General features: G+C 37.2%; 1 protein-coding gene and 1 long non-coding RNA gene across 4 annotated transcripts in view; one reads left to right on the top strand and one right to left on the bottom strand.

Moving 5' to 3' along the window:
- LOC309503785 overlaps positions 1-18,667 on the bottom strand; it is a 247,067-nt gene that overhangs the window by 37,579 nt on the left and 190,821 nt on the right. The window lies entirely within an intron of this gene.
- Positions 1-18,667, top strand: part of fgf14 (fibroblast growth factor 14) — a 135,276-nt gene that overhangs the window by 87,998 nt on the left and 28,611 nt on the right. For all 3 annotated transcript variants that reach the window (XM_082176572.1, XM_082176573.1, XM_082176571.1), the window contains exons 2-3: positions 86-196; positions 3,016-3,119. In XM_082176572.1, coding sequence (XP_082032698.1) covers positions 86-196; positions 3,016-3,119 — 215 coding nt within the window. The remainder of the gene's footprint in view (positions 1-85; positions 197-3,015; positions 3,120-18,667) is intronic.

The following is an 18,667-nucleotide window of genomic DNA, read 5'->3' as shown; positions in this document are numbered from 1 at the left end:
GTAGATTACATAAACTTCCTTTTACATTCATGGTGTGTGTAGACTCCATAGTTCAAGAACTGTTGTTTTCTATCTTTCTCCACAGATCCCCAGCTCAAGGGTATAGTGACCAGGTTATATTGCAGGCAGGGATACTACTTGCAGATGAACCCAGATGGATCTCTTGACGGGACCAAGGATGACAGTAGTAATTCTTGTAAGTTCCCTCTATTTCATAATCATTGCACATACTAAATAATCAAAACATGGACATGTTTCAAAAGGAATGACTCCTGCTTGATATTTCTGGTGGGGAAAATGCTACACTTAAAAGGTAAAGTGTGCACAAATGCATATCATTACTTTTACTGCACACACTTTTGAAATCCCCGTTACTGATTCATTTTCTGTAGTTATCACTGTTGCTGATATGGCAGTAGGCTGGTCCTTGGGGAGACTTGTGTGTGCATGTGAGATGATAACTCAGGAGGCAGAGGTGTATTATTAGGCTCTGCTGGGCCTGCTTTTCAAATGCTTCAGGCCAGCTGCTTAATTTGATTTTAATATGTAGCTGTACCGACAGAGTGACAGACAGAGGGCTCTCTGTCAGTCACACACTCTGAGAGAAGATGGTGCTTGACAATTGTGACACCTACAAAAATTACCAAAAACAATATAAAAACACACTGATTTTTTTTTCTTCCAAAAGTAATCAAAGTTTTATTAAGGTAATAAAAGTAGTTACCTTAGCTTAAGGTTATAGCAGTAACTAGATTTTCCTTTCCTAAAGGAAACAGAAGTGTTTACAAGGAAGAAAAACTGTTTTCATTTTAGGTCAAATATTTTTTTTCTTTTTTTAATATAAATTTGATTTATATAGCTGTGTATATATATTTTATACAATTTATAATTTTATATAAAATATTTATATAAGTTGCAAACCCAAATATGTATTTATATTTGGAACCCCAGATGTATTTGGATAGTTTAAGACACTTAAGCCACACTTGGATGTAATTTAATTGCAAAAAAAAAAAAAAAATTGCATTAGATAACAAAATCCCAAACAAAGAGTGATCTGCAAACAAATAATTTTACACCTTTTCTCTGAAATAAAGTTTTTTCTATCTTTGCATTGATTTTTAACCATTTTGTCTAAAACATTTAATTAATTGATTGTTTGATAATTAGATTTTCTGTGAAAATGCTTGTGTTATTTTAAAAATAAATTCCACTTTATTTTTAAAAATATTAATATGGGTTATTTATATAAATTCTATAAGCTGCAAACCCATATGTAGATTGAGATGGAGGGAGAGAGAAAAGGAGAAGGAAAAGAATGAAATGGTGTAAGAGATTTCAATATCATGCTTGCTTTGGAAGACTAGGATGCAAAGTCCATTTTGGTGCCCTTGTAAGAATCAGTTCCAATGTGCTCATGGAACACTTCCAGAAACTTTCTTTGATGTAACTGTCCCACTCTTATTTTGCCACACCAGAGTCTTCCAGAACAGGGCTTTTCTGAAATCATTTTCTAGCACCCCGGGAGCTCTGCCAATTAACAGTGAGTTGAAGTCAGTTCATTACACTTTAGGTTTAAATCACCCCTTTGGATGCACTTAGTGTCACCAGCTAGGCTGTTACTTCCCTCCAGTACAAACAATGGCCGTTACCTAACAAGAGCGAAGAGCTGCTCCAACAACAAAAGATCCATTAAATCTGCCACGCACTACTACTGTCTCCAATCACTAGACTTCTATGCTCCAGCTTGTAGCGCCAGGCTTCTGTTGCTGCCCACTGGGCATAAAAACAATTATTTTACATAATATGAGGCCTCCATTCAATTTCTGTGTATCAGTTATTATGCACCACACTTGTTTATGCACGCTGTGGAGTGCGGCTCATGTTCAGTTTAGGGGTTCAGATTTGAAGCCCAATGTTTATCATTCTAATTCTACTTTAGTGACGTTATTATGCTATTATTTGCTATTATTTCTGGGGTTAGCAGTTTGTTCCAGAGTCCTGCACGGGCCCTGTTTGGTAAACCTGCACCCGCCCCGAACCCGCAGTACTTAACAGAACACCTGACCCATTATCCGACAGCAGCACTAATTTAATCATTTATTTGCTCATGTAACACAAGCAATAAAACCAACATGGCATTCTGAGTTGATGCATTTAAGGAAAATAGACACGTGGCAGCACATGGTGATTATTAACAGAAAAAAAGATGAGAAAGTGCATCCGTCGTGTAAACTTTTTTCCTATATGTGACCAATATGCCCATGCAGGTTATTTTGAACAAATGTGCAGAAATAGGCCATATACTGACGCTTAGAGCTCTCCATAAATTAGAAGAATATGGCCAAATGAGCCTATATTGTCATAATAGGTATTAGATCATGGATATTTTACCGGATTCACTCTGCATTTAAATGCGGTTGTCTCTCCTGAAACTTTGCAGTGTATATGCGGACATTGGTCCTCTTAGCAGCATAAAAAAATAAAACTTTTATTCCAATTGAGAATAGATTGTAGGCTATACAGAAAGCGGGCAAAGAGCACTCTCTTAATGACAGAAGCTGTCAATCACTTCAGTTGCAGGCAGCGTGCAAGCGTTGCTGTGCTCAACGCTAAACCACGCTGAAACATTATAACATTTGGCGGTCTTCAGACTATAGAGCACGAACACAAATAAGCAGCTGCCTATCAGTGGGTACCAAATTCAGTCAAAATAGTCTCTTGGCTATTGGACCCGCAGTCCGCCCGTGCCTATTGATTCCCGACCCACACTCGCAACGTTACATCAAAATTAGCTGTTCACCCGTCCGCGTGCAGGACTGTGGTTTGTTCTACATCATAATTACTCTGAGAACTGCATAGCAACATTCAAAAGCACTTTACTGTTCTCAAATTTTCTTCATTTTCAAATTTGACAGTAATTCCACAATTCCACACTTCTTATTTCAGATATTATTTGTTGAAATTTGAATTCATGGGAAATTCGCATTTGTTAACCCCTGTATTGTTTTACAGCGTTGTTCAACCTCATTCCTGTGGGCCTTCGGGTCGTTGCTATTCAGTCTGTGAAGACGGGCTTGTACATTGCCATGAATGGAGAAGGCCATCTGTACACATCAGTGAGTACACAGTGTTTGTGAAGAATTCAGGTCTTACAGATGGCAGTTTGTTCAAGATTCTGTTGCTCTGTACCAGAATCTCCTTCTAAATAGGTATCCTAGCTGAAACAACTGATTGATTGTACATGGGAGAAGTGATACACAACTGATTCCAATGAAGTTTTGCTGTTAGCATATTGCTAAGCTATATATGCTAATCTTTAAACAAAATACTTAGCACATACAAATAATGGGTAATATTTTCAATTGAGTATGTTTCAAGGAAGCTCCCTTGGTTCTGGAACAGGGTTTGGTTGGATAGTTTAACTATGAAATGTCATGTTTTTGTGGCCTTGGACACATAAAAAAATCTGCACATACAAAATTGCCCACTCTCAGTATCAGTCATTTGCCCTCTCTCAGATGTCGGCATGGTCATTTTATTTACAATGACACATCAGCTCAGGCTCAAAGCTGATTCCCTCTTTGCTACTCCTTTATACCTCTAGAGCACAAACAAAAAATATTCTCACTGCAGGTAAAAGATGAGTCATTGTGACTACTGCAACATTTTAGACTGGACATCTTTGGATCTATTATTTAATTCTGTAAAAACAAATATTGCACTATAAACAGATGTGGGACAATATATGTCCAGATAGGTACACAGGTAGCTGACAGAAGTTACATATAAATGTCTTTTACACGGCAGAAATCATTATGGAGCTATAATATATAATAGCTCATAATGTCTCTATTATGGTTTTAGTTTTAAATGCACACCACAGTAATGCACAACCACATAAGCATTAGTAGTTTTATCAAGAAGATCTGTTGCTGAAACACTGCTACTGTTACCATTCGTCTCTGGGGGTAATGAATTGATTGTTGTATTTGTAAGTCAGTGTGGGTGAAAGTGTCTACTAAACTAATCAATCTAAATTTAAATCTAATGTGTCACATCATACAAATAACTTTGCATACTGAAACAGGCAGATGTGAGACATCCCCCCAAAAGTATTTAGACAGTTTTGGACACTTAAGCCACGCTTAAAATTAATGGATTTAATTGCATTCAATAACAAAATGTCAAACCAAGTGAGGTCTGCAAATGTACGATTCTAGACCTTTTCTCTGAACAAACTTGTTTTTACAATGACCAGATGGTCTAAAGATTTTCATTCATCAATTGTTTCATAATTTGAACATTTTTGTGATTTTTGTTTTCTTTTTTGCTTGAAAAGTATCTTTAATATAAATTAAACTTGCTTTGATATATATATTTTATTGTTGTCATATATTTTTGGTGTTTAAATTATTTTTTTCTTTTGGTATTTCAGCAGAAGATCATTTGTAACTACACTTTGTTTATGCAAACAAATAAAACTCACATCCTAACAAATATGCATAAAAATAATAATAATAAAAAATAATAATAATTCCAACCCCACCTAAAAACTCAACCCAAAGGTGCTATCCAGTGGTAAAAGCAGGTGATGAAGGCATAGTAAACATTAATCACTTGCTTGCAGAAAATAAATAAAAGGGACCACATTTTTTCAAATAAAAAAATCTTGTTTTTTAGAGCACACCTAATTCTTTCTAAATGTAGTGTACCAGTCAACTCTGTCAGCCATAGTTTGGAGCATTGGAACTTCCTTTTTCTTCCAAAACAAAAGAATACGTTTTTCTTAGCAGAAATTAAACCATACAAAACAAAATGTTGTTGTAACAGTGTAAGTTTAAAAAACTCTTCAGAAACTCCAAATATAATTAATATAGGATCTGGTTCAAAACTTATGTCCAATGTATCTGAAAAATGTATCTGGAAACTCTTATTCCAGAAATGGTGTAATTTTGAACACATAACATAGCAATGAGACAGGCTGGCATCTAAAATTTTACATTTGTCACATAATCTAGAAATATTTTGTTCAGTTTACACTTGGAATAATGAAGCCTATGAAGCACTTTAAACTGAATAAGACAATGTCTTGCATTAATGGAACACCTGTGGACAAGTTCAAGTCTGCGTTCCCACATTTCACTAGGAATTTCTACCGCAAGTTCCTCTTCCCAGGCAGATTTAATTTTCTCCATCGAAGGACTTTTCACCTGTTCTAAAGCCTTGTACAGAAAGGAGATGGTATTACCATCTCTATGACGTCTTTCCAAGAATGCATCCAGATACATAGGTGTGGCAGTGACATAATTAGGAATGTAAGACTTCACAAAGTCTCTAATTTGAAGGTACGTAAAGAAATTATTTGAAGGAATATTATATTTCTTACACAGCTGTTGAAATGTTCCAATCATATATAAATCCCCTATATTTCGTAACCCTACATTTTTCCAAATCTCAAATGCACTGTCTAACATCGAAGGGCAAAAGGAGGGGTTAGCTGAGATAGAGAGCAAAAACGACATCTAGATTAATTTAAAATGCGTCTTTAACTGCTTCCAAATACGAATAGAATTATGAATAACAGGGTTGTGATTATAAAGTGAACTAGCTATACCTGTGGGTGATAGAAGCATTGCGTTAATGGAATATGGGAGGCATTCCTCCTGTTCCAGCATCAGCCAGCTCTCCCCTATCATAGTAGAATCTATCCATGAAGTCAGAACCCTCAGGTTTGCCGCCCAATAGTAATAAAGGAAATTAGGTAGGGCGAGCCCACCCTGTATTTTGGGTTTACATAGGTGCTGCTTAGAAATTCTATGGGCTTTATATTCCTAGACAAAAGGAACCAGAATAGAGTCCAATTTTTGGAAAAAAGATTTGGGCAGAAATATGGGAATGTTCTGCACCATGTACAAAAATTGTGGGAGAAATATCATCTTAATTGCATTTACCCTACCCAGAAGAGAAATAGGAAACATTCTCCAGAACTTGATCATGGATTTAAGTTAAACAACAGGGGTTGAAAATTAGCCTTAACTAAACTGGAAAACTTTTTTGTCACCTCTATTCCTAGATATGTGAATTGTTCTGAAGCAACCTTAAAGGATGGCCAAGAAGAATCTTTGATAGTGACTGGCATCAACACACTTTTGTCCCAATTAATTTTATATCCTATAACCATATGAATTTATCAAATTAAGGATATTTGGAATAAAATTATATCATCTGCATATAACGCTAATTTATTATCAGTATTTCTGGTTTTATAGCCTTTAATACTAGAATGGTCTCTAATGGCCTCCGCTAAGGGCTCAATCGCTAAAGCAAACAAAAGTGGTGACAGCGAGCAACCCTGTCTTGTACCTCTATGTAAATTAAAACGAGAGGATATTGTTTGATTTGTGAGAATTCTTGCACACGGACTAGAGTACAAACATTTGATCCTTGAAATAAAATTTTCTCCAAGATTAAACTTCAATTTGATCGAATGCCTTCTCCGCATCCAATGACAGAATGGCTAAATCTTGCGCCAGGCCTCTGGAAGAGTACATTATGTTTAAGAGACGCCTAAGATTAGAAGAAGAGTTACGTTTTGGTATGAAGCCGGTTTAATCTGGGTGCACCAAGTTTCTAATTACTGTGTTTAATCTATGTGGCAAAATTTTTGCCAGATTTTTTTTATCTGTATTTAGTAGTGAGATCGGCCTATAAGAACCCAGTTCCTCTGGGTTCCTCCCTTTTTTTGGGACAACAATAATAATTGCCTCATCTAGGAAGGGCGGTAGGGGGTGATCTATAAATGCCTGTTTGTAAACCCTATATAAATAAGGTGATAGTAGTTTGTTAAACGCTTTATAGAGTTCATCACAAAATCCATCTGGACCAGGAGTTTTACAGCCTTTTACAGATTTTATAGTATCTGATATTTCTTTAATAGTAATTTCTGCACCTAACTCGTTAACTTGTTCTTGATTTAATTAGGAAAGACTCTGTTGGTCTAGAAACTGGGCCATAACTGTAGGATCTATACCTCCTTAAGACGAGTATAGTGCCTCATAAAATGTCTGGAACCTAATATTTATATCCCTAGAGGAAGTGAGAATTTCTCGTTTGTGATCTAATTTTGTATATTGTACGTTCAGATATTATTTTACGGAGTTGTCGAGCTAAAAGTTTCTGTGGTTTATCAACGAATTCAAAGTATTTTTGCTTTACATACGGAAAGGATTTAGAAATGTTACAAGAGAGAATTTGATTTAATTTGTATTTAAGTGCACAGATTTCTTTATATTTTTCAATACATGGCTGTTTAGCATTTTCAATATCTAATTCTCAAATTTTAATTTCCGATACCTTTAATTCAACCCTACTTCTTTTTCTTTGAGATGCTTGATAGGAGATAATACAACCCCTAATGTATGCTTTAAATGTGTCCCATATCACCCCTATAGACATGTCAGGCTTGTCATTGAACTCGAAAAAGGGTTTTATCTCCTGTTTTAAGTAATTGATAAAGACTTTATGTTTTATCTTAGTAAATGAGAATTAAGCCTCCAATTTCTTTGTGGTTTGTGGTTTCTTTGTGGTTGGACTATGATCGGAGATAACTATATTATGATATTTAGCCGTACAGACCTGTTTACCATCCAGAATAAAATAATCTATTCAGGTGTTGACATTATGGACTTGACAATGAAAAGAGTATTCCCTATCCATCGGATAGAGAATTCTCCACACATCAAACATATTAGAATTGCATATGCATTCAAAAAAATTACTGGAATTGGAACTAACTATTTTTGTGGAGGAGGATTTATCCAAATATGGGTCTAGGACACAGTTAAAATAACCCCCAATTATTAGATTTGTATCTGAAATATCAGGAATTAGGTCAAACAATAAAAAAAAAAACTCAGGTTTGTCACAATTTTGTCCGTAAACATTGACTAATGTCAATGGCACAGAAAATACTTCTCCAACAACTATCACATATCTCCCTTCTTTATCTGAAATAGTCTGATTATTTTTAAATGGAACTCCTTTACGGATAAGGATAGCTGTGCCTCTAGATTTGGCAGATAAATTTGAATGATATATTTGTCCAATCCACTTGCACCTCAGTCTTAACGTGGGCAGTGCGTTTCAAATGAGTCTCTTGCAGGAACATAATATCCTAAGACAGTGATTTTAAATGAGACAGTATTTTCCCCCTCTTAACTGGTTCATTCAGCAATTTAACATTCCAAGTTGAAAAATTTAGTGAAGCCCCCTTTGCATTTAGATTATTAAACATAAACAGTGATTATAACAGACATCCTAATCTGCTCCAACCAATTACCTACACACTGGTAGTTGTTACCATGGAAACCTTTAGCACCGACCCACCCTCCCAACAAAACATTAGATAACAGAACATGTTTAGCTGTGACAGGAACAAATGTACAGCAGAACTTTTCACGAAGTTGAAGGCAAGAAAAGCGTAAACTAAAAAAGAAAACGTAGAAAAGAAAAGCCCACCTCCGCATATTACCTTTCAAAGACTTCACAATGATCCAGCATCGAGTCCGCTAAATAAAAGAAACTTCCAACAAAACAACAGGAATTCTTCTCAAGTTATTGTTCAACATCTACTTTACTGCCCCAAACTGTTCGACTGCAAATTTCCATGCCTCATTCGCATCGGTGAAAAGTTTCTCTCCCTCGCTGAACGTCACCCGCAGCTTCGCAGGATACAGAATTCCAAACTTCACACCGGGTTTATCCTGAAGGATCTGTAGTACTCTGGCAAAGGCTGCGCGACGTTTGACCACAGCCGAAGGGTAGTCTCTGAAGATCTGGGCTGAGTTTCCCGATAACGTTGTCTCTTAGCGCGCTACGAAGACTCTTAAGGTATAACTTAACTGAAGGTATACCATTTCTAGGCGTGTTCCCCGAACTATACCTTAGGAAGCTGCTTAAGATATACCTTCTTACGTGCGACGTTACCGGGTGCTGTCCGTGGCGATGGTGCTGAATCTGCTGATATCGATGGCTCGAGAATCAATTATTCTCTCGTGCAAGGGCTGCTTATCTGAGAAAGCGGTGTTCTTTATAAAAAAACACTTTAGAAATAGTTGAAATTGCATTTATTAGGACTCATGGGATATTATAAAAAGTAATCCAAACTATAATAGCATTGCCTACATATTTTTAAATTGTATCATATATTGCTGCCATAATAAACATTTACATTTGTATGTGCTTTCTTCTCTTTCCCATTTTTGTTTGCTGAGGTGGAGCTGCGATGAAATATTGTTCTTGTAAATACTTTCAAGCATTTCAGTAATAAAAGTTTACATCTTACGTACGGTGCTCAGCAGTGATCAAAAATTATTTAAACAGTGAATTTTGAATCTCTTCTTGAAAACGCAGATATGTGGATTCAGACGGCAATTAAATTACCACACGACCTGTTTGTCAAAAAACAGTAGGTACTAATTTGGCCAGGGATTTTTACGCGGGTTGGGTGAGAAAAAACACTGATATTATGGATTCGGACGGCACTAAAATCACAGACTTAACCCTGTAAATGTTTAAAATACCGTACGAGCCCATGATAAACAATATCAGCGTCCGAATAGGACTTAACTGACAGTAGCCTTTGCTTTCACTGGCCTTTAAAAGCGCTCTTTTATTAAAATACATTTATAAAATTGTATTATATATAATAATATAATTACAATTCTAACAACAATCAGTGTAATGACAATTTTATTCTTTGCATGAAAACACTTGAATTAGCCTAACTGAACACTGTCTGTGTGTATTAAAACTTCAGAATTATATTCATATAGCCCTGCAACAGTGATAAGGTGAAGCTAAGAGTGGTCCAGACCAACCTTCCGAAATTATGACTTACAGAAGGTATACTTAACTAAGAACGTTTCGGGAAACACGTATTATCCATAAGGTACAGCTTAAGGTGTAACTTAAGAACGACGTAGAGTTAAGAAGGTTTCGGGAAACTCAGCCCTGGATGGAGTGACTGTTAAAGGTTAGCTTTTTTTGTGATGACACTTTGCGCATGATGTTTTCCATGAAATGGCCATGATGCACTCGAGCGATGAACTGGCGTGGCGGGTCACTGTCCTCAGGCCGGGAGCGAAGAGCTCGGTGCGCTCGGTCCAGAACAGGAAGTTCATCTAGTCCAAGCACCTCCATGAGCAGTTTAGCCACAGATTCTCTGGCACCTTGACCGCTTTCCAATATTTCTCGGACTCCCGCGATTCTTAGATTTTGCCTCTTAGAACGGCCTTCCAGATCGATGCATTTCTCCGTTAGTTCTGACACCTCCTTGGACAGACTTTTAACTTTGGCTTGTAGTTTCGTAACAGCATCTGACGAGGCGTTAGCGGTCTGTTCAAGGTGTTCGAGAGTTGTACGGTGGTCATTTATGATTAACTGCATTGCATCAAACTTCACATCAATTTTTCTCTACAGCGTCGCCATATCTCCTTTCAAGCTCTCTGTAATATCAGTTTTAACCTTGCCCAAATCGTGATTCAATTGCAAGTAGCACCGGGTTGTTACTCGCGGTTGAGCAGGCCTCTTCCAGCGAGCCCGTGGTCTCGGCCAAACTTTCTCCCTCAGCAGCATCTTTCTTCCCTTGTTTCTTCGACGGCATTTAAAAAAGCAAGTTGCAAATGATACTGAACGTATAGCAACACTATAAAGGCTTCGAGATTACTAGCGAACTTTGTTTTCTTGTTTTAATGAAATTTGAGTGAAAGTCAGCAGAGCTCCAAAAAACACGTCTTACTCCATCCTTAACCCGGAAGTCTCCCTTGTCATAAATTTTTAAGAGTGTCTGAAGTGCCTCTGTATATGCCCCATACATGTTTCCAATAATACAGGTATTTTTAGTGCTAGACATTAGTTTTAGAATAATGGTTTTATGGATTAAACATGTTGAAATGCAGAAGCTATTTTTCCCAGATAACAAAGCTTAAACGTCCAATATTCAGCCACAGCTGACCCCACATACTTCACTGTGGAGTCCTACACAATGAAAATCTTTCTTGTTCCTAATGGGCTTACTAATCAACTCTATGGATGCACCCACGCACTCTCTCAGCTTTCTATCACTGCTTCTTTTCTCCTCTCTCTGTTCCTGTTTGAATGACTCAGGTAATGGCAGGGAAAAAGCTCCCCTCCTTTTCTCCGGTTTGTAGATTCATTTGTCATTATTCCTCTTTCTATGAGAGCGTGCAGTTATTACCTGACCCTCCATCCATTAAGGGCCATTTTTATTTTTTTTTTTTTTTATTAGAAAATACATTTTAATCCTAGCACTACGGCAAACTTGACTTTAACCATTTTCAAAGAGCTTCATACTTTATATACTCAAGAGTTTTTGCTAAATTAAATGAACAAAAATGATGGAATCAATAATATTCCGCATTTTGGCATAGACCGCTAAGCAGGAAAATAGACCAGAATGAGATTTATTACTATTTTAACGGAAACCACGACCACTAAAACTGGTCTGCCCTGACTAAAATGAGTTTTGAAATTATTTTGTGTCCGTTTCTATCATTCCAACATTTTATTGTATTTCAGATTAATGACATTTTATAGTGTACGATCAATCGTTACTCATTTACCTTCATCAGTCAAACACAAATGAAAGCACGCTGACAGCCCACTTTGATTAGTTGTTCTCTATTCTATCTTAGAGTCAGGCTGAAAGAATACAATAGTCCTGTTGAATAGAGCAGAATTCCATTAAGAAGCTCTAGCACTGCATCCTGGTCTTTTGTCTGTCAGGCCTTTTTTTGTACTGTGCAGGAGTACAAGTGACCTGATAGTATCAAAATGTCTTGGAGTCTCGGCACAATGGACTCATGCCTGGGAGAAAAGAAAGACTTCAATAATCTTCCATTTTTCAATCCCTCTATTTTATTCAAAGGGTTCAAACTCTGCTTTCCTCTCTGCTTCTGATGTTCATAGGCTGATTCATCCTTTGGAATAATAATCAAGCTCCTTTTCTAGGTGGCTGCAGGTGTGACAGTTATGCAGTTATATAAATACAAAACAAAGCATTGGTCTGAAAAGCAAACATACTTGTCTGCTTGAGTGAATGAGAAATGTGTATGTAACTATTAAAACAAATGGCAAAGAACATTAAAAAAAGTAATCATATATTCATTCAAGTCACTGTTATATGGCTGAGTGATTTGGCCTTTTGTGGCTCTCTGGGTCTTTTCAAAGCCATTTGTTCTTCTCTATGCATTGAAGAGAGACAGGTCTATAGCTTTATCGCCCTGCCACAGTTGTTAGAGCTACCTTTCATGAGTGTTAGATTGACTCTTCACATCAGTGGACTGGCCCCTGTAGACTTACATCCCTTTGGTGCTTGTGTTTGAACTATTGCTACCAGAGGTTGCTTACAAAACTCTTTTCACTGTATAGAGCCAGTTTTCACTTGTTAAGTATTTGATTTACTTTCTGAACACTTACTGAACAATGCAGCCACAACACATTGCAGTAATGGATAAATCTTATTATGGATCTTTTTGGCATATTTCTAGATAGTGATAGAGATTTTAGCTCCATGAATTAAAGTAATCACATCTATCATCTTCTGACATAATGACAGCATTTCCGCTCACTTGATGTTTTTCTACAGTACTTGTAATGGGGCATTCAATGGGGGTGTACAATTGGGGTTATAAAAACAATCAAATCTGGTTGCCAGGATTTCTTGTAGGGTAGACATATATGTTGGTTAAAGATAAGAAGTTGTCTTCTTACAGCATATTTTTGAACAGTAATCTCATATCTAACCAGAGATTTCACATAACCTATCCAGTCAGAGATAAGCACCATCCTATCCCTGCCCTCCCGCTGATGGTCACCGCCTGACGTTTGGAAGATTATCTGTTCTGTTAAAACAAATAAAATACCTTCCTTCACCTTTTTAGACATATTTATTCCTGTTATAAGGGGCATGCTTCTCCAATGGGCAAGAAACCGCAGCTCAAAAACAACCTGAGGATATAAGCTATAATAGATAAGATATGAGCGAGTTCATCCCATGGCATTTCTCACTGATGGCAGATGGCTCAGTCTGATTATATTCTCAAGTGTTTATTATTCTCACCCTCACATCTAAATCTTCCTACACATTTTTTTGTTTGTTTGTTTTGTTTGAGCAAGCAACCGGAATCACAGAGCATAACATTTTTTGATGAAACACCTTATTAAATGGAATATGCTAAAATGCTTTAGCTTTTATTATTTGTGTTAAATTGGCATCTTGAATGCAAATCGTCATGAGGACCTGTGTTTTTTTTTTAAATAAGCTTCAACAAACCTTTGCTACCTGAATACAGAGACAGCAGAGGGAGGAACCAGGGACTGGTGAGAAGCCATCTTCATGCATTAATGAACAATAAGGTCAAAGCTACAAGCTGGCTTGGAAAATAGAATCAGGGGACAAGTCGTTTATAAATAGGCCATGTTTTTCATTCTGCTTAGCTGAATAATACCACTCTTACTTTTATGTCTTTTTCAATTATTGTCATTTGGCCTATATATAGCCTAGATATAACTATAGTCAAAACTGTATCTAACCCAAGTACTATGTCCGTTGTGCGGACAATAAAATTTTGAATAGTCTGTCACTAAGCTTAAGCACTTTTGCAACACATAGCCCAAGGGTCACGACTTGACAAAATGTCCATGCTTTTTCATTGATTTTGCTGGCATTGGTATAGAGAGCAGGCTTGCTCACTTAGAATTCAATGCAGTCATTTAAAGGAGGATGGAGGATTAGGAGGAAGGTGTCGCGTGAAAGCCCAGTCGCAGAGTTAATGGAAGCCCTACCAGTGAGATGGAGCTTGGCACGCTGATAAAGTTTCCCTGTGCCAGCTTGTGTGGCAGAAAGCAGGTCTTATTTGGAAATACATAGGCAAAACCAGGTCAGGTGACTAATGGAGGCGAAAGCAATTTCACTGTCAGACTATATCTAAATAGAATACTTTGCTTGCTCCCCGACATTGGCCTTACAGCCATGCCAGTTTGGTCTCTTTTTGTCTGGCCATATCTTCAGGCAAGTTTGGCCATGTTTTCAACATGATTTTTTTGTCATCTGTTTTCAGCCATGTAATGACTTTATGAGCTTTGGAATACAAGCTGTGAACCAAAATATGACTTTATGGACTGAAGCATATGGTTATCTGCTTGTGCAATATTTATAACTCTCTGTTTATAACGTACCTTGGTTCTCATTAAGTTTTACTGTGGGCCTGAAACATCCGCATATTTGATAAGTAGAAAGGTCAAAAATGCATCCACTCATAAAAATATTTTTTTATATATATTTACGGTAGGAAATTTACAAAATATTTTCATGGAACATGATCTTTACTTAATATGATTTTTGACATAAAAGAAAAATCGATAATTTTGACCCATACAATGTATTGTTGTTTATTGCCACAAAAATACCCGTGCGACTTATGACTGGTTTTGTGATCCAGGGTCACATATTATAAATGTCTTTACAGTCATTTTTGATCAATTTATTTAGACACCATACACAAATCAGTGAAAGGCAATCATCTACAAAAGACGACCAGTATCACTAGTTATTTGGAGGGTACAACTGGCCTTGTATTTATCGACATGAAGGTGTAGTAAGTTTACTGGCATTTTAACCATAAAGCTTTGGAGCTGTCAACTCAAAACAGAAGCAGGACAATTTATTCTCTAGTTTTCCTCCTCAGAAGGGCCGTACAACCATGATGATTTACATTGAGGTGGGGGGGGGGGGGGGGGGGGGTTGTTTCAGGCTAAATGACTTTGTAAAATCTGCCTATGTCTTCATAAAAAAGGATGTTGCAAAAAAAGAGATGACCTACTTTTGGAGCTGTGCATTATGTGTATCTGACAGTTAATCTGAGCACAACAGAGTGGAAAGTACGCAGTATCGATTAGAGAGCAGGAGACAGTCTGAAAGGTGGAGGATCTTCTTGATGGCACAGGAGAAAAAAGCTTTGGGTATGTCGGAGGATTTTTATGTTGTTACGAGCAGTCAGAGAGCTTCACTTAAGACAATGTCTACTGTAGCCCTTGTGGATTATGCATTCGTACAAAACATTTTCTGTTTTCCTGACTGAGGTTGTTTGAGTCATAGACAGGCTGTTTGAGACAGACAAATTTAGTCATGATAGATTACGAATAGAATCATTGTATTGGATAGCTGTCAATGTAGGAAGAAAGACAGTGTGTTTTAATTTTATGGAATCAAAATCTTTACCAACTGCTAAGTGAAGTGTCTATAATGGAATTAGTGATAATAAGTGATACCTAATGGAATAAGTGATATTTATTTGATCAATAATTGATACTTTGCATCTGCAACTAAACAATTGACAACCTCCCTTAAAAATAATATCAGGTGTTTATAAGAGTTTTTAATATAATATTGGCAGGTACTGTATGATACATAACTGTGTTAAACAGCTGGGAGCGGCAGTACTGACCGCACATTTTACAAGATATTTATCAATGATGCTCAGAATCTGTTGCACACAAAATCCTCCACCATTAGGCCCTGATTACACAGAATGCGTTTTTTGCAGTGAGAGGCGCATTTTTAAAATTGTTTTCTATTGGCAGTGAGCGTTTTGCGCCCCGGGCACCTCACGTTTTAACCGCCTGCTGTGCCTCGTGTTTTGGTAGGATCGCTCTGAGCGCCTGAAGTTGAAAAAAAATCAACTCTGCAAAAAAAAAGCACCCGATGTCATTGCGTTTTCCCCCCACGGTCCAATCGAATGAATGGAGAGGCGGGCCTTCCGTTGTAGTGCCGAACGTTTACTGTTGCTTTGAACGTCCGGAGAGGGAGGAGAAACTTGTGGTGGCTGTCACAGGTTACCCTGTTCTGTATGACTTCACGAACCACAACTACCAAGTCAAGTCAAGTCACATTTATTTATATAGTGCTTTTTACAATACAGATTGTTTCAAAGCAGCTTTACAGAGATAACAGGAAAATAATGCAAAAAAAGTTTTTTTCCAGAAGAAAATAGCGTCACAGTCCAGCTTAAGTAAGTTCAGTGATGTTTCTTTGAATGTCCCCAACTAAGCAAGCCAAGCCAATGGCAACAAAGGTGGAAAAAGGCGACAGTGGCAAGGAACCAAAACTCCATCAGGTGGCAGAATAGAGAAAAAAAACCTTGGGAGAACCCAGGCTCAGTCAGGAGCCAGCTCTCCTCTGGCCAATAAACGAACAGCTCCTCTGGCCAATAAACGAACAGTGTATGATTATGATTCAGGTGCACAATGTTAATGATTATGATTCAGATACCACAATGTTAACAAAAAGTAAATAAAGTAAATAAAAAATTAATATGACAATTTACTTGACAGCAAACCAAAGATTCTAGAGCGCTCGCGCTATAATCCTTGATTAGACTGACAGGACAGCTGTTTCGGTGGTTGCTTAGCAACATGCAGCGCACTGCTGTTTTCTAAATGAAAAAAAGTCAACAAAAAAAAGGCAGTGCGGTGCGTCTTGCGTTTTCAAACCTGAAAAAACGCATTCTGTGTGATCGGGCCTTATCCTGTCAGTCTTCTCGCCTTATTCTCGTTACGTAATAAGTTAAATCTGACTCCTGCTGAACTGTGCTGCAAACCTGCAGCTCGTGCTGTATGGAGCAGAGCAGACGGTTTCAGTTTATAATTGTAGCGTCCATTGTCAGGCTAAACTAAATGGTTTTTATTTCTATAAAAAAGCAAAACGACAGTGGGGGCGGTGCGGTGCCATATTGGCCAAGTAATGTAATCTGTGTACGGCCAAACACTGTGTAACACAGGACTACCGCAGGAAGCCTAATTTGCAGGTCGCACACGTGTGACTAGTTGTGAAAGGTGCTCGCACTCTTTCACAAACAAAAAAGTTGCAAAATGTGACCATTTGGTCGCAGTCTGGAGCCCTGCACACTGATAAAAGGACACTCCCTATGACTGAATCATTGGATGAATCAGAAAAATTTACTGTTTTTTTTGTTTTGTTTTGTTTCAAGCATTCTCTTTAATTTTCTCTCTGTGCACACACAAGAGGAGCTCAGTATTCCCTGTTCATTGGGGGACAGCTGAAGAGCCCGCAGTATTTGCTGGACAAGTGCACACTAGTATAAACCATAACTATTTGCATTCACTCTGTTAGAACTGATTCATTAGTTAAATGGCATTGACTTATAATCAATGTCAATATTGTAATCCGCATCCGTTGTGATTACACTTTAAATTTCCATAAGGTGCCCACTTTGCCCAGTTGCCCATTGACTTACTGTCAACATGCATACATTAAATGGCATTAACTATTTGGGGCATACCATGCAATGAAAAAAATCAAGCTTGAAGAAATAAATAAATAAAATAAAATATATGAGTCTTAACAAAGCTGATTCAAATGAAAGCTTTATGCATACATTGCTCATTTAGCTATGCAAACAATTAGGTCAAAACAATCATTTTGCGATCATTTTTCGATTGGAGCTGCGATATGATAAACATTTATCATCTCATGTTTCTGCTGCTGAGTGTGAGCCCCACATGCACTAGAGCAATGCTGCTTCACTCTGAAAGAAGCAGTGAAAGCAAACTTTATTTTAAATCACAGCATTTAGTGGTTTAGTTATTGTGTAAGATTGTATCGTGGCTTTAATTACATTACTTGCACAGTCTAAATGGATAGCTTACCAGTGTCTCAGACTTTGGTGGTTTCCAAGCATTTAGACCCCTGATTAGTTTCTCATTGTCATGTAAGTGCCACATTCAGAACTTTCAGGTCTGTAAAAGAGTGCCTACAACAGTGTTTTTTTCCCCTAATTTCTGATTTTGAAGATAAAAATGTAGTTTTCTATTATTGTTTCTGAATTGTGCATTATTTTTAGTTCCTACAAAGTGTACTGCATTCCAAATCCATTTTTTTTCTTGTCTGTAACATAAGAGCATTTCCCAATCTAAAATAGAAAAAGAAAAGAACAAAAACTTGTCTAGATTACATATTGCTGATGGACTCAGCAGGGGTTTGGGATTATACATACAAATTGTTTAATATAGCCTACTGGTACTTTTTCTGAGGAGTTACGTTAAATTTTTTCACAGAAATGTTTTGATTATATGCCTCAGAAATAACTTGTGAGTGCAACGCAAACATTTCAACAGAAACTATTTCTGACTTTTGTTAGCTCACTTGTACTTTATGAGAAAATGACATTGAAGTCGATTTACAGTAGATAATGAAGGTTTCCATGCATTCTTACCTCACAATGCCATGCATGGTGGACATTTGTAATAGTAATGCTTAAAACAATCTAAAATGCGAGTCTTTTTAGCTGCTACACATTGAATGCTGCATTACCTTGATGTATATTATCTATTAGATTTTGGTATCAGAAGGATCCTGATGTTACTGGATCCTCCATGAATCTTCTTCACACATGATAAATTGAGTTCACAAGACAAGAGCTCCAGTACCCACAGGACAAGCTTCATAGAGTGGCCATTGTCTCTACTTTTACTTTCCATATATTACTCAATAATGCAAGCCAAAGCCATAAAACATGTTCACATGTGAAAAGACTTATGACCCTTGAAGAAATAGTTCCTTTAA

The sequence above is a fragment of the Leuciscus leuciscus genome (genome assembly GCF_965113295.1).
Source record: "Leuciscus leuciscus genome assembly, chromosome: 7".
Taxonomy (NCBI): domain Eukaryota; kingdom Metazoa; phylum Chordata; class Actinopteri; order Cypriniformes; family Leuciscidae; genus Leuciscus; species Leuciscus leuciscus.
This window is presented reverse-complemented; position numbering and strand designations above follow the sequence as displayed.